The sequence below is a fragment of the Molossus molossus genome, unplaced genomic scaffold, assembly GCF_014108415.1.
Source record: "Molossus molossus isolate mMolMol1 unplaced genomic scaffold, mMolMol1.p scaffold_m16_p_8, whole genome shotgun sequence".
In the NCBI taxonomy this organism is placed as follows: Eukaryota; Metazoa; Chordata; class Mammalia; order Chiroptera; family Molossidae; genus Molossus; species Molossus molossus.
Window position 1 is genome coordinate 17175387 of NW_023425402.1, and position 15241 is coordinate 17190627.

The 15241-nt window shown below is 40.5% G+C and overlaps 1 protein-coding gene across 8 annotated transcripts in view; it reads right to left on the reverse strand.

Annotated features, from left to right (window-relative positions):
* Nucleotides 1–15241, reverse strand: part of RCAN2 (regulator of calcineurin 2) — a 254821-nt gene that overhangs the window by 208825 nt on the left and 30755 nt on the right. For 4 of the 8 annotated variants that reach the window (XM_036248988.1, XM_036248986.1, XM_036248981.1 and 1 more), the window contains one exon: nt 5160–5386. In XM_036248988.1, the coding sequence (XP_036104881.1) occupies nt 5160–5384 (225 nt within the window). In that variant the 5' untranslated portion in view covers nt 5385–5386. Of the gene's footprint in view, nt 1–5159; nt 5387–8463; nt 8512–8946; nt 9028–9062; nt 9086–9130; nt 9157–15241 lie in introns of those variants that run through there. The other 4 variants (XM_036248982.1, XM_036248985.1, XM_036248984.1 and 1 more) reach the window with 4 other exon arrangements.

The window sequence follows — 15241 nt, forward strand, 5'->3', positions numbered from 1 at the left end:
ATGGACAAATATTCACTCTAGAAGGAGTACAGGTTAGATTTGGAATGAATTAGGTAAAGCAAGGTTTTTTCCTCAAAATGGGTTACGGAGAAAGTCTCGGTTTGCAGAGGTGCTGAGTTTTCAGGATGAAGTACAAAGCACACATTCACACCTCCCTACAAAATGAAGTGGAGGCACACCTTACGTGGGGAATAAAGTAAAAATGGCAAATTATCAGAGTTAACTTTGAAAACCCTTGAGGGACGGAGCCCTCCTAATGCTGCCAGCCTGAGACGAGATCTGCGCCTGCTCAGCTGAGCTCCAGGAGAAGGAACTGGGTTATATTTAGTGGTCACATCTTTGAACAGTAGAATTATCCCAGCCACTCACAATACATGGAGATGATCCATTTGTGAGAAGTACAAAGCCCATGAGACCATGCACAGTGCTCATCCTGGCTCCCAGTAGAACTGGATCTCTTGTCGTATGTTCATTCTGGTTGCATATATTTTTTATTGGTTGACAGAAATGCCCTCTTATTGCAAAACAACAACAATGACAAAACCTTGTGCATACGCACACGCACGCATGTGTGTGTGTGTGTGTGTGTGTGTAGGGCAGTGACTATAATTGAAAATATATGTTAAATGCCCTTTGGATTTAGCATCACTGTGAGCATTTATTATATTTATTTGTTTACTTATTTTGAATTTTTTTTCTCTTGATAGACTTTAAATTCAATGAATGTATGCTATCTGGTTCACCTTTGCATCTCCAGAGCCAAGTATCATGCCTGGTTTCAATAAATATTTATATATCAAGAGGCAATATTGCAATGTTTAAGAGCACAGACTCTCGCTTGGCAGCCAAGATGTGAATCTCTGCTCTGCCTTGAAACTATTAGCTGTGAGACCATGGGCAGCCTCTTTTGTGCCTTAGTGTCCTCATCTGAAAAATGGGGATACTTGCTGTATCAATGTAGATGGACTAAGAATACTCCAACAGCAAACCCCCAAATCCCAGTGGCTTAAGCTACAAAGGTTTTTTTTTTCTTGTCATATTACATGTTCATCATAGGTTGGTCACGACTCTGTGTAATCCTTGTCCTCACTCCATGACCTAAACTGCCTGAGCAGGGATTACCTGGCATAGTGCCAGTTGCCCTAGTGGGATGAAAAGAACATCCTCCAGGCTCAAACATTGGTAATTAAATGCTTGACCCAAAAGTGACATAGGTCATTTCAGCTTACACATTGTGCAGAACTAGCCAGAGGGGTCCAGGGAACACAACACTGCCCTGTGCCCAGGAGCTAGAGAGGCAGAAACTGTCTTAGGGTTATCACGTCAATTAAAGGGCTTTCTGTCCATAAAGCATTTGGAAAAGCATCTAGTACCTTGCTACATCCTATGTAAGTGTTTTCTGCTGCCATTATTATTATTATTGAATTCATATTTTTGGAGGTCATTACAGTCACCTTTTAGGCTTTTCCTGATTAAATTGAATTTGCCTGACGGTGGTTGTCCACTGCTCTCCTTTAGGCGTCAGTGGGTGCCAAAGTCCCATCGTGCAGACCCCTACCTACCTTCAGTACGAATAGAGAGCAGCCCACAGGAACCCCCTTCCATCACCTGTCTGGAGATGATTTTGCAGCTCAGATGGATGCAGAAAGGCAAACCCAGGCAAACATGTTAAAGGGAAATGAACCCTAGTAACTTTAGGTGTTGCAAGCTGTGAACATCCTGGTTCTAAATGTGTTTCATACAAAAATATTTACGCTTCAAGCTGCGGCATCCGAACAGCAATCTGTATTTGTTGGTTTCAGATGCCAATTTCCTCCAGCTCTTTGTGTGATGTAAACACATCTCAACCATCCAGACCACAGCAAGCCACAATGAAGCATGTGCTCACTCCTGGCAAAAGCATCAAATCAAAATACAATCTCACAGAAAAGGAGTGAACATCCCAGGCCTCCCAAAGCTGTATTAAAAATGTTCTTTAGGTGTCAGAACTTAGACTTTAAATAGGATAGCAAAAGTGAGCATATCAGAATATGTCATGTTGATAAGCAGAAACAAACGTAACCAGAAGATTATATCCTGTGGTCTTACCTATGTTAAGAGCAGTCCAAAGTGGTACCTTCCAAATTACCTCCAAAAGAAAAAGGGCTTAGGAACCGTGTCTCAGACAGATGGGAAAATAGAAAAGAGATTGCTGCAAGACTCATTCACGAGAGTCAAAAGCAAACCTTTCATTTCTATCCTGCTAAGGAAGTTAAAATTCATGCTTTATAAGAATTGCAAGAAAGAAGCTAAACTCTAGCCCATCAATATCAAGAAACAATGAATTGAAAGTAGGTTGTTACCACCTACCCACCTGGGCCTCTGAAATGAATACTAGGCATCATTTCTGCTGCCTTGACTCCCTGATACAGTTCTAGGCTGTTGCAGGCATCTTCTCAAAGCCAAATATTTTAGACAATCGCTATGGCCAGCCTTGCCCCAGGCAAATACAAGTGTTAAAAAGACTTCTTGCTCCCCCCCCCCCCACCTAAAAATATCTCCCCACCAATTTAGCACACTGCCCAAAATGTCCACCCTTTGGGAAAGATAACTATCATCAGACTTTGTGGCTCAGATTCATGAATTTGAATGTTGTGGGAAGAAGATCCTGAGAGGGGTGTATAAGACGAGTTTTATTAAGATAGTGGAAAAAAAAAAACCCAGCCAGTGTGGCTCAGTGGTTGAGTGTTGACCAGTGCACCAAGAGGTCGCCGGTTTGATTCCCAGTCAGGACACATGCCCAGGTTGTGGGCCAGATCCCCAGTGGGGGGCATGCAGGAGGTGGCCAGTAGATGTTCTCTACCATTGGTGTTTCTATCTCCCTCTCTCTCAAATCAATAAAGAAAAAATAGTTAAGAATAAATATAAAGGTCTGGAACTTGAACAGAAACACGTGACAGTGAAAATGAGGAGCTGGAAGTCTTCCTAAACACTTTTCCCCTAGAACCCCGGAGATGATGCCTCCTGGCCATTGTCAGCTCATTGGGGATTTGATAACCTTGCTTTCTCACTCTTAAACAGTGTATAAATAATTAAATCAAACTATAATTGACATCAGATTGCTTGATATCCTAGAGAATCTCCATTTTCTGTCTGACTTAATAAGTTTAATTATGTAGACATTCACTGATTATGAAATTCACCTCCTTGGCTAAAAATGTGACCTAAATAATTTGAACGTGGTTCCATACATCTGGTTGATCTCACCTCAATATTTTATCAAGGTCATTATAAAACCAAATACTATCTGCCCAGATGCAATGTACCAACTTTGTATTCAAATTTAATGAGAATATTTTGTAATCCATCATTCGATTACAGATAAGAATAGAAGTTGGCAAAATAGAAGTGGGCTAACCTCCATGAACTCTCCCCAAGCCTCCGTCTTCCCACATAACCAATTCTGGTTCAGATGATCAGCTATTCTTTTTTATTTTTATTTTTCTTTATTGATTTTAGAGAGAAAGGAAGGGAGAGGGAGAGAGAGATTGATGAGAGAGAACATTGACTGGCCGCCTCCTACATGCCCCCCACTGGGGACTGACTCACAACCTGGGCGTGTGCCCTGACTGGGAATCGAACCGGTAATCTCTTGGGCATGGGTAGACACTCAACCACTGAGCCACACTGGCCAGGTTGATCAGCCATTCTTGTACAGCACTTCAGAATGAGATTATTTCCTTCCTAGGTTTTTGGTTTTAATCTACTGGGAAGTATTTAATCAGGAAAGGATCAAAATCCCCATTAAACTTCTAAGAAAAATCCCCTAATTGCTGATATTTAAATAAATAGATAATAAAATGAAAAAACATGGAACCTTGTTTCATTGTTAACGTCAGGTAGATTTCAGGAGAAATTATTTGCTCTGAGTAAATTATAATCTGTGTTATAACCTGGATATAATCCAAGAATAAAATTCTGTGTTTCTGTCAAAGAGGCTGTGTGCTATTTTCTGACTTCAAATAGTCCAGGGATCACAGCACTAGAGGTTCTAATCACATCTAAGTCCTTGGATTTTAAGCTATTTTTAGTCCATTTTTTCCAATTGTTCAACTCCAAAATAATATTATTACAAAATTATCTTTACATGGCTTGAAATAATTCCTAATCCTCTGAGCTCTCAGAATTGCTCACAAAACCAACAAAATCCATAAAAGAAAAGAAAAGAAAAAAATAAAACTACAACCAGTAATCGTTTTCAGACAACAGAGTGTGGACTTCAGCAATCAGTAAAAACAGTTTTTGAAACGGCAATCATAACTCCTACTCTTACATCTCACACAGAGCCATATACTTTAGTTTTAGGAAAAAAGGCCCTTCCCCCCAAATATGTTGGCCATGTTTCATAACATAGGATAATAGTGGATATTTACAATTCAAAAATCCATGTCCACAAGGAAAAGTTTGGTCTATTTAGACACCACACTTAAAAGGTCAGAAAATTTTGAAATGAAAGATCTCCAGACAAAATATTTACTCTGATGTCCAAGAATACTTATACTAAATCAAGTCTGTCTCTTCAAATGGGAAGCTTGATTTTCTCTGGAAAACGCTTGTGCACAGACAACCTCCTTCTCCAAACATTTCAAATCAAAGAGTTAACCACTCGCATTCAAATTCTTACATCACACACAAAACAATTCCACTGTAGTATCAGTGAGCAAGATTCAGGGGGACAAACAACTTACCTTTTTTATAACTGTTGTAGTACTTGGATGAACGCTATTTTTAGAATATTCATCAAACTTCAGGAGGACTAGGGATGAAACAGGGTTTGTGCTTTGTTGAGAAAGGCAAATTACGTTGTTGGCATATTCGGGGAAGATCATTTGTCTCCTAGCCCAAGGGATATGCCTGCAATCACTATGCCTAACACCACTGGTTTTGTGAGATAGACCTATGAGTCCCAGAGGACATTTCATTCATCACAGTCTTATCTACCACCTTGTCACCAGTACCTCCAAAGCCAGCCGATCATACAACAGGCTTTTCTCCTCCTGCTCTGCAAGCCAAGAATAGAGCCAGCTAAACGGTTTCAAACACTTCAAAACGTCAATCACAAGTGAGCCCTGGAAACATTTTGGGATCACGCCCACGTTTCAGGAGCAGAAAAGTCTTACCTTGCTCTCTTCTCCTTCAAACACTGACTGGTGAACGTTGCACGCGAACAAGGAGTTGGGGAGGTCGTTGAAGTCGGTGATCGCTTGAAAGGCTTCTTCCGAGAAGCACTGGGTCACAGCCCAGTCTCTGTCCACACAGCAGAGGAAGAAAAGTCCTCCGTCTTCCAGGATGTGCCCCTGCGGCCCCGGGCTCCTCATTCCAATGAAGTAAGATTCTCCCCTCATTCCTGAGGATGCAGAGATGGACACGTGTGAGAGCAGAACTCGACAATTCCTTAACACGTGGTGTTGAAGCCACTGCACGGGAGTGTCTGGGGCAGAGCAGGGGAGAATGGAAGGAAGAGAATCAGGAGCTATTGGAAGTATGAAGACCCAGCAAGTTCATATTGTCCCCTTGATCTCTGAGTCACAGTTTCTCATATAGCTCTGCTTCTGGGTAAGAGTCCAATTAGTGTTACGGGGCAAAAAACAAAAACAAAAACCCACTACACCAGGTTAAAAATTGGAGGCCAGGGACCCAAGCCTAGGTGCCCAGTGTTTACTAGACTTGAGACCTGCAAAAGATACGCCAAGTTCTCCGAGCCTCTGCTTCCTTACCAGAATCAAGTGGACTCAAACAGAAATGCACGTGGGAAAGTGATCTGATAAGTTACATGACAAATTATATACCACATCACCAATGCCTAGTCTTTATTGAGCTCCAGGACCTGTTCTAAATTATTTACATGCATTAACTAACCCTTTAATCTCCACAATAGTCTGTGAGATCGGTTCCACTATTACCTCCATTTTACAGTCAGGAAAACTTAGGAACAAAGCAAGTAAGAAATATTCATGAGGCCCGGCCGGTGTGGCTCAGTGGTTGAGCATCAACCCATGCACCAGGAGGTCACCAGTTCGATTTCCGGTCAGGGCACATGCCCAGGTTGTGGGCCCGATCCCCAGTGGGGGGCATGCAGGAGGTAGCCAATCGATGTTCTCGCTCATCAATGTTTTCATCTCTCCCTCTCCCTTCCTCTCTCTCTAAAAATCAATAAAGAAAAAAAAGTTTTTTAAAAGAAAAAACATTTATGAGGTCAATGACAGGACTAGGGTTCAAACCCAGGGCCTTTGGCTCCAAAGCTTGCTTTCCTATACCTTAGCAATCAAGCAGATCAAAATTAGTGCAAGTGTATGGTCAAGGCAGTGCCATCTGCTTCATTTCCACCCGAACCCTGATTATGGTTATTCTGATAGCGAACGGTTTCCCCACAACGAGGACTCACACACGCAGCTCCTCTGCAGGGGATGCTTACTCTGAGTAATGTGTGAGCCCTGCAGCTTGAAAAACCGGTACAATTTTGACTCATCATCCCCATTGTGAAGCTTTCTAGATCTAATCTCATCTGTATTACAAAATGTTATTATTTCCTCTCCCCTTACATTCAAAATTCCAGCCCAACTGCAACCGGTTGGAAACCTTTTTGCATATTTTTATTTATTTTTTTAACAATTTGGGTTTTTGTTTTTTTTATTGATTTTAGAGAGAGATAGAAACATTAATGAGGGAGAACATGTATTGGTTGCATCCTGCATGCCCCCCACTGGGGATCGGACCCACAACCTGGGCATGTGCCCTGACCAGGAATCAAACCGGTGATCTCTTGGTGCATGGGTTGATGCTCAAACACTAAGCCACACCGGCTGGGCATTTTTTGCATATTTTTAATGCTAGTATATAATTCAGTAAATTTTGTCTCTCTCCCGACATATTTCAAGGACAGTACCTACCTTTTTCTTTTATATCTATTTCTGTGCCTATCATAATATTACGTACAAACTTCGATAATTAGAGGCTCAGAAGGTCCAAACTTGCCCATGGGTACACAGACTGACTGATAGGATGTGGCTGCGGGGTCATCTTCAGTAAACTCCACCCCAGCATTGCAAAGCCTCAGCACAGAGAGCAGAAAGGCGATACCGCGAGACGTCACTCCACCCTGATGAAGTTTACACAAGGTCGGTATCCCCAGACAAATAAAAGTTTCTGTCTATTTCTCTTGAACTCTGAATGCATCCTAGTGATGAGGTTATGTTCTTTTGTTTTTATTTTTCCCAGAAACAAAACCGAGATGTGGTCCTGACAAGCTGTATTTGATGACAGCATAAATAATGCATTATATATAAAATCTTAGGCCTGGTTGGGCAGAGGCCAAAAATTAAAAGAATTTGAAATAATAACCCTAAAATCAGGTCACTGTAATTGTGATCAATAAAAATCTTATTCTATATAAAATATAATAGAACCATTCCCGTATTCTAAAGTTCTTAAAACTCTAATTAATGCAACATTTTCTGTATTAAAATCAACAAAATATTTATTCTAAATAAAAACACGGTACAGTCCAGCCAGTGTGGCTCGGTGAATTGAGTGTTGTCCCATGGACTTAGGGGTCCTGGTTCAATTCCTGGTTGGGGCACATGCCTGGGTTACAGGCTCGATCCTCAGTGGGGGCCTGCTGGAGGCAGCCGATTGATATTTCCCTCTCACATCAATATTTCTATCTCTCTCTCCTTTCCTCTCTCTCTAAAAGAATCAGTAAAAACATTTTAAGAATGGTACATATTTTAAGCTTTGTTTTGTTCTACAGTTAATCAAAATTTATGAATATTTTTAACTAAAAGGAAAAACTTCCATGACATATTTATATGTATTGTTTTTATATATTCAATTATACTGTTCAGATATTTCAGCGTAATATACATAATGGTCATCATTTATTATTAGAGTATATTCTAATAGTAAAAATAATAACCAAGAGCATTCAAATAGTAATATTTTGATTAATGGATGATAAGAAATGTTTAGATAATAAAGAAAAGTCATCCAGTGGCATGAAATATAGATATTAAGTGTCAATTCTGAATTTATTTTTAATCCTGTCCCTCTTATTTGAAAAATTTTAAATCAATCAAAATAGAGACCCAAATGTTATTAAATAGGTCTCATAATGTTGCAATTATTCTTTTTCTAAAAAAAATTTTTAAACCTATTGCTGAACAAATTAATTAAATAGATCAAATAGTAAGCCTCACTCAGAACTCATTTTAATCTACTCAAATGGCCTTAACTTCTGTTCTAAGCTGTAACAATATGATTATCTTCATGAGACTTTATTTTGAGCTCATTACTTTTGGTAAAGATTTAAAAGGTGAATGTACTTTTGGCAAACAACCTATTCTACTTCTGTGGAGAACTGTCGAGAAGTCAGAGCTGTGAACAAAGAAACCCTGACTTTTCCTTCCAGTTCCCTTACTGACTCACCCCATGATGTGCAAAAGTCATCTGATCATTCTATGACGCAGTTTATTCCTATAAAACAGAGTAGGAAGAGGCAAATGAATGAAATAGGATTGAAAGAAGTGATCAAAATCAGCATTAACCACTACATAAAAGGATATGCAATATGAAATACTATAAAAAGACATCATTATGATCATCTCAGAGCAAGACTATTATGTTTTGGTATTACCACTAACTTTTTTTTTTGGTACGTGCCCCTATTGTGAATCGAACCTGGGACTCTCTGGTCCTCGGGCCAACGCTCCAACCACTGAGCCAAACCTGCCAGGGCACCACTAACTTTTAGTAAACCCAAATATACAGAAAGAAAGGGAAATTCTGAAGATTAGCAGAGTTCCCTAGTAAAGAAATGTAAATGTCCAACAGCCCTAAGCATCTAGCTTATCTTTCTAAATAATTTCAAAACTGTTAACTACTGTGAAATGTCTCTGAGGCCACAGTCACCTCATAGCATAAAAAGATGGACATGTGTTGTCCTCATTTCTAAATCTGAGGTTGGTTATCCAAAAAAAAGAACAGCCCTTGGCTCAAGGGGCACCTCTTCCCGGAAAGCTCCCAACCTCCCCCACGGCCCATGAAGGTGGCATCCTTGCTTTGTCCCTAAGTGTCCTGCACAGCCTTCTCGTACAGAAGCATCCTCACTGTGAAGACGGCTTTACTGGTCTGTATCTCACACCAGATGGGCATTTCTTGAGAGCAGAGACTGGATGGTCTTTATCAGTGTGGTGCATTCCACTTTATCTCCAGCCTGCTACTTAGGAAAAGCCCTCAAAGTGATGTTTGACTGAATGAATGAATGTTATAAACAGGAGTCACTTCTCAGGAAATAACAGACCAGTGAATGTGTTATAATGGCCAATTTATTTATTTTTTAATTTTTTTTCTTTATTGATTTTAGAGAAAGAGGAAGGGAGAGGGAGAGAGAGAGAGAAACATCGATGAGAGAGAACATTGATTGGCCGCCTCCTATATGCCCCCCACTGGGGACTAACTCACAACCTGGGTGTGTGCCCTTACTGGGAACCGAACCGGTGACCTCTTGGTACATGGGTCGACTTTCAACCATTGAGCCACACCGGCCAGGCTATAATGGCCAATTTAAAATATAAACACTAATATCCTATTTATTTCAAACGTACACCCTAATAATGAAAAGCACCCAATCATTTCAATTTAAGGTTTGATTTATGCAATTTTATAAATCAAAGGTAACAAGAATTACTCAAAGGATTCCTCTGGCTAAAATAAAATAGAAAAGCTATGCAGTATAATTCAAATAAGATTTATGGTTTTTGATTGAATGAGTTCACTGAAGAAAAAAGCTGGAAAATCAGAGAGGTATAAAAGTGGAACCCTACTTTACAGAGAAAACTCTGCTAAGACTTTGGCGTGTTTGCTTTCGGTGCTTTTCTCACATGTATAATTTTGTAAATAAAATTGAGACCCTGCTATTTGGTATCTAGCTTCTTTCACAAACATCGATATAATCAAGAGCAGTTCCCGGGATCATTATCGGGTCTTTGAAAACGTTCCTTTGACTAGCCATGCGGTCGCCCTGGGTCCGGCTCTGTCCTATCTATTCCGCGGTTCTTCTCTCTGCCGTTTGGAAAGCAGGCATCGGGGAAAAGAAAACCACTACCCACTTTAAAAGCCTCCCCCGGGAGAACCTCAGAACTCCTTGGATGCAGAGAAGGACGTCTTTATGAAGTACTAGCAAGAGCTCTGGAGGCTTTGGGGTCTAGTCCTGTGTACTGTGTGCCTTCTGGGCTGTGGGTTTCTTGTCAACAAAACAGAGAAACACTATGACCTTAACTACTGTGAGCATCAAATGAAATGAAGCAAACAAATGTCTTCTGTAGCCTCCAAAATACTGTTTGAATTAAAACAGCTATTACCATGAAGAGGCTCATCAAGAGCAAGTCCCTAGTGGAAGAACCTGCCGCTACAGGGGGGCTGCCATCTCCTCTGACAGCTGTGTAAACAGGCTTCCAACTTCTAGTCAATGTCCAGGGGGGTTAAGCTTATATTATTAAAATGAGAAACAAGTAGAGATGTCCCTTGAATATTTGATATGCGCCTGGTTGGAGACCCCATTAGACGGGAAATATATTCCTAAGGAAAAAAAGAAAGTAATTAACATAAAAAAAACCCTGCCTCTCCCCAAAACACCATCAACAGAATAGTTTATTTAAATGTTACAAAGTTAGTGGCACTGAGAATATAAATGATTGAATTTGACCCACTTTAATAGAGGAAGAAGCTTGGAGAGAGGAAGATTTTCATTTTTCTTTCTTTTACTTGGAAAGAGAGAGAGGTGTTTGTTCCCCTCTTTGTGCATTCATTGGTCAATTCATATATGCACTCTGACGAGGAATCGAACCCACAACCTTGGCATATCAGGATGACGTTCTAACCAAAGGAGCTACCTGGCTAGGGCAAGATTTTCAATTATTTCATTACTTTGCTATAATGTGAAAATGATTTCCTCCAGGTTCCTCAGATAACCTAATAGCACTTATTCATTAAACACTAAAAGACCTAGAATGGAGTCAATCTGTTTCCTACTGTTAAAACTAGCCACCTGAAACCTATAGATGCCTGTTCAGCATCAAAGACATAGTGACTGAGTAAATGTGTGTAAATAGGGAATAAATGTTCTCTGTCCCAATGAACTTGGAAGATCTAGACATTACTGTGCTTCTATACAAGGAATTAGTCTTTCCAAAACTCCCTACTTCCATTCCTGACATGTATGTGGTACAGGTAAACCCAGGGGGAGGGACCTCAGAGAGACATCTCATTCTGTTGGGCATCACCATTGCCCCAGCGATGGGGCTAAGCAGGAGTTTCCGAGCCCTAGACTGTTACACCTGTCTAGGAATAGGATGGAACTCATGAGAGAGGGGAGCTGTGCATTTGCTCATAGGAGTTCTGAGCTAGAAGGTCTGAAACTGGGTATCAAAGGAGGGAGGAAAATACAAATAAGCCCATGAAAATGGCAAAGAGCCGTGACAAGAAAAATAAAATTGTAGACATCCGAGGAGATGCTCACACTAGCTTCGCTATCAAGTAAGATCACCCCATTAACAGTGAGATGTGTGATCTACAGAAAAAGCTAAGGCCACATGGGAAGGGATGAGGTTCAACATGGAGAGAACATCAAGGCCAATTCTGAGTACCACCCACTACAGAAAAACTGGCATTCTTTATGAGGGGATAGCCAATCTTATCGAGAGGCCAAAGGCCGTGTCATCTAAGAAACAGGTGCATGGGAAGACACCAGAGGGGAGGAAGTGTAGGAAAGAAGTCTTGAGCAAAATCACAGTTGTTTTCAAATTCTGAAAGAGGAAATAAATTTTTTGTGTATGGTACTAAGAGAATAGAAGTCTAACCAGGGAGAAAGAATTCAATTTAATAAAAGGAGTTATGGATCTTTTAAAAATTAAGGTTAGTCCACCGTGTGGCTCAGTGGTTGAGCATTGACCCATGCACCAAGAGGTTGCCGATTTGATTCCTAGTCAGGACACATGCCCAGGTTGTGGGCCTGATCCCCAGTGGGGGGCATGCAGGAGGCGGCCAATCGTGTTAGCTCTCATCGATGTTTCTATCTCTCTCTCCCTCTCACTTCCTCTCTCTCTAAAATCAATAAAGAAAAAAATTTTTTTTAATAAAATGAAAATTAAGGTTAAAGCAAAAATGTCCTGCTTCATTTCTAAGTGAGCAACTCTTTCTGTGCTCCATAGAACATCTGGCAGAATGTCACAGCGGGAACCCCAGGACCAGAGAGATGGGTGGCTGACATTTCCTTTAGTCTCTTTACACCTTGAGATTTTTATCTTTCCTACACTGAAAGAAAATACACAAGAAAAGAGACCTCTGTTTATCTCGAGGCTTAAAGATGCTCAAAAGAGGGGGAACTCAACCTTAACAAAATCTCCTCCCGTGTTGAAACCTTTAAATGGATGCTCATAACAAACCTGCCTATATTTTTCATCTTACAGGTTATTCAAACCAGAAAGTGAGAATTTTTTAAAATAGGAAATAATGATTCACGAAGGGAGAAATATGAGCAAGACGTACAAAACTTAATTTGGGTTTTGTTTTTCCTTAGACAAACAAATGCTACAGATTCCACTGGTCTGCTTTTTAAATCAAGAACAAGAATCTAAAACTTTTTGCAACAAAGGCAACAGAACAGGAACAAATATGCCTCGAATCCATGTAGAGGCAGCCCAGGAGGATAAATAAGGAAACAGGATAAACAGAAATGATTAATAAATATGACTTTAAGTTCAGTTTTAATTGGGAAACAAGTAAGTGGATTACGAGAGATTAGTGTGGAGGAACTTACAGATGGTGATGTCAGCTTGAATATTAATGGTAAAAACTAAGAGTGCAGTGTTGTATTAACAAGTAGGAGAGAAGTTATGGATATCGCTATTTTTAAGTTGAAAATAAAGTTAAATGAATTCAGTTGAAAGTTTCAAAAAATAGAAACTTCAAATTAAAGTTCTGCTATGTTTAAAATTCCTTCATCTCAGCCCAGCTGGTGTGGCTCAGTGGTTGAGTGTCAACCCATGCACCAAGAGGTCGCTGATTTGATTCTTGTTCAGGGCACATGCCCAGGTTGTGAGCCCGATCCCCAGTGGGGGGCATGCAGGAGGCAGCCAATCGATGTTCTTTCTCATTGATGTTTCTATCTCTCTCCCCCTCTCCCTTCCTCTCTCTAAAATCAATAAAGAAAAATAAATAAATAAAATTCCTTCCCCTCTAAAATTAAGTGATTCTTTCATGATACCTGGGACAAAAGAAGTTTATTAGAAGAAAATTTTTATATGAATAACAATATTCTTTTTACCATAAATTACATCACCAGCTTTCATTTTTGGTCTGGCCTTACAGGTGAGGTCTTTCTGGTGCCTTTTGGTATTTTAATATCTAGACCCTGTTAGGAATAAGCCAGGTCTTTTGCTCATTTTTATCCTTCTCACAGGGAAATTGAAGTATAATATTAGTAACAAAAAGCCATCACAGCCATCCTGAGATACAGAGGAGAGACATGATATTCATAGGTTGTGCTCCATAGAAACCCATTAGAGCTCTTGCTGAAATATAATGGAACCTATTTAATTCAGCTGCAGAATCTTCACACCCAGTGAGCTGCGTGAGCCTTATGCTATTCTTGATACCATATGGGATCACTCTTGAAAGGTTCGGGAGCATGCAGTTTTCAACTCATGGTTTCAAAGAAAATTACCCACAGTCCCCATTAATGGCTCCCTTCGGAACACCTTCTGGAATCACTGCTCCCCCTTGGCCCCCACAGAGCAAGAGTTCAATTCATTCAATTCCCCAAGAAAGCAGCTCCTTATGAGGTTGGGGGGCAAGTTGTTTCCATCATCTCCTTTTGCATTAGATTCTGCATCAGCACTGGCACTACAAACTTGCCCATGGTAATGTCTTGACCCCTGTAGGGTTTTAATGCCCGTGGTCTCCCAGAAGGATGTACAAATCATGTATATTCTTCCCATGGACAAAATCAGAAAGGAAGGAAGACCTTCAAATTTATCCAGGTCAGACAACTAGGACATTTGTCTTGCCCCAAACCTGACTTCATCAAGAAAAGGTGTTTCGAACAAGTTTGCTCCAAAAGAAGAGAGTCAGATAGAGGAAACATCATCTTTTATGAAGGCTATGGATGTGAGAAGGTTGTTCTTAAAGACATAAAATCGTTCTACAGAGAATAACCTACAATGAACCAGAAGTTCATTATATGCAACAAGCAATATTGGGGCACTCACCTCAAAGAGAAGAGCTTTGGTCAATGTATTAGTCAAGGTTCAGCGGGAAACAGACAGAATGTTCAAACACAATCATTTAAAACGGTGTAATAAGTACAGTGATACCTCGGTTCTCGAACGCCTCGGATTTCGACCAAATCGGTATTCGACCAGGAGATTCGAGAAACTTTTGTCTTGGAATCCGAACAAATATTTGGAACTCGAACTTCCGAGATGAGCCGAGTTGAGCTGAATGGCGTTCATTCGGCCCAGCGCGCCTTGCTCGCGTCATCAGTGTGAGTGCAGAGAGAGAGTCACGCTGTGTGGAGAGAGTCACGCTTTACACTGAATTGAACCCTTAGACATACTGTACACTTTTATTTCTTGTTGAGACTTATGTTTTTCTACATATTATATACAAATTAGGCCAGTAAATAGGCATTTTCTGGGGCTTGGAACGAATTAATCCAGTTTCCATTATTTCCTATTGGGTTTCATTGCTTCGGTTCTCGAACAATTTGGTTCTCGACCGTCCTCCTGGAACGAATTATGTTCGAGAACCGAGGTATCACTGTAGACTGTTCACAAAGGTGTGGGCAGGGTATGGAAAATCGCCAAAGACAGTGCAAAATCCTGGGTGGGCACTACCCCTAGGCCAGAGGGGGGGGAGCATGGGAGAGTTTCCACAACAGGGAGGCACTGAGGGCTGGGCAGGGAAGTGAAGTTTGCCACCTGAAACTATGCCTTTGGAAGATACTGATTATTTTAAGATGGTTATTTTCAAGAAACAAGACTGAGGAAAAACCTTTGACCTTCTCCCTAACTGCATAAAGAATTTAAATAGAGGACCTGCTCCAGGAAGGGACTTATCATCAGAGGTCACTATAATTTCATGTGAACTACTGTTTGATAGATGACCTTTGATCCAATCCCTCCGTGTCCCGTTGTTAGTACCAAAC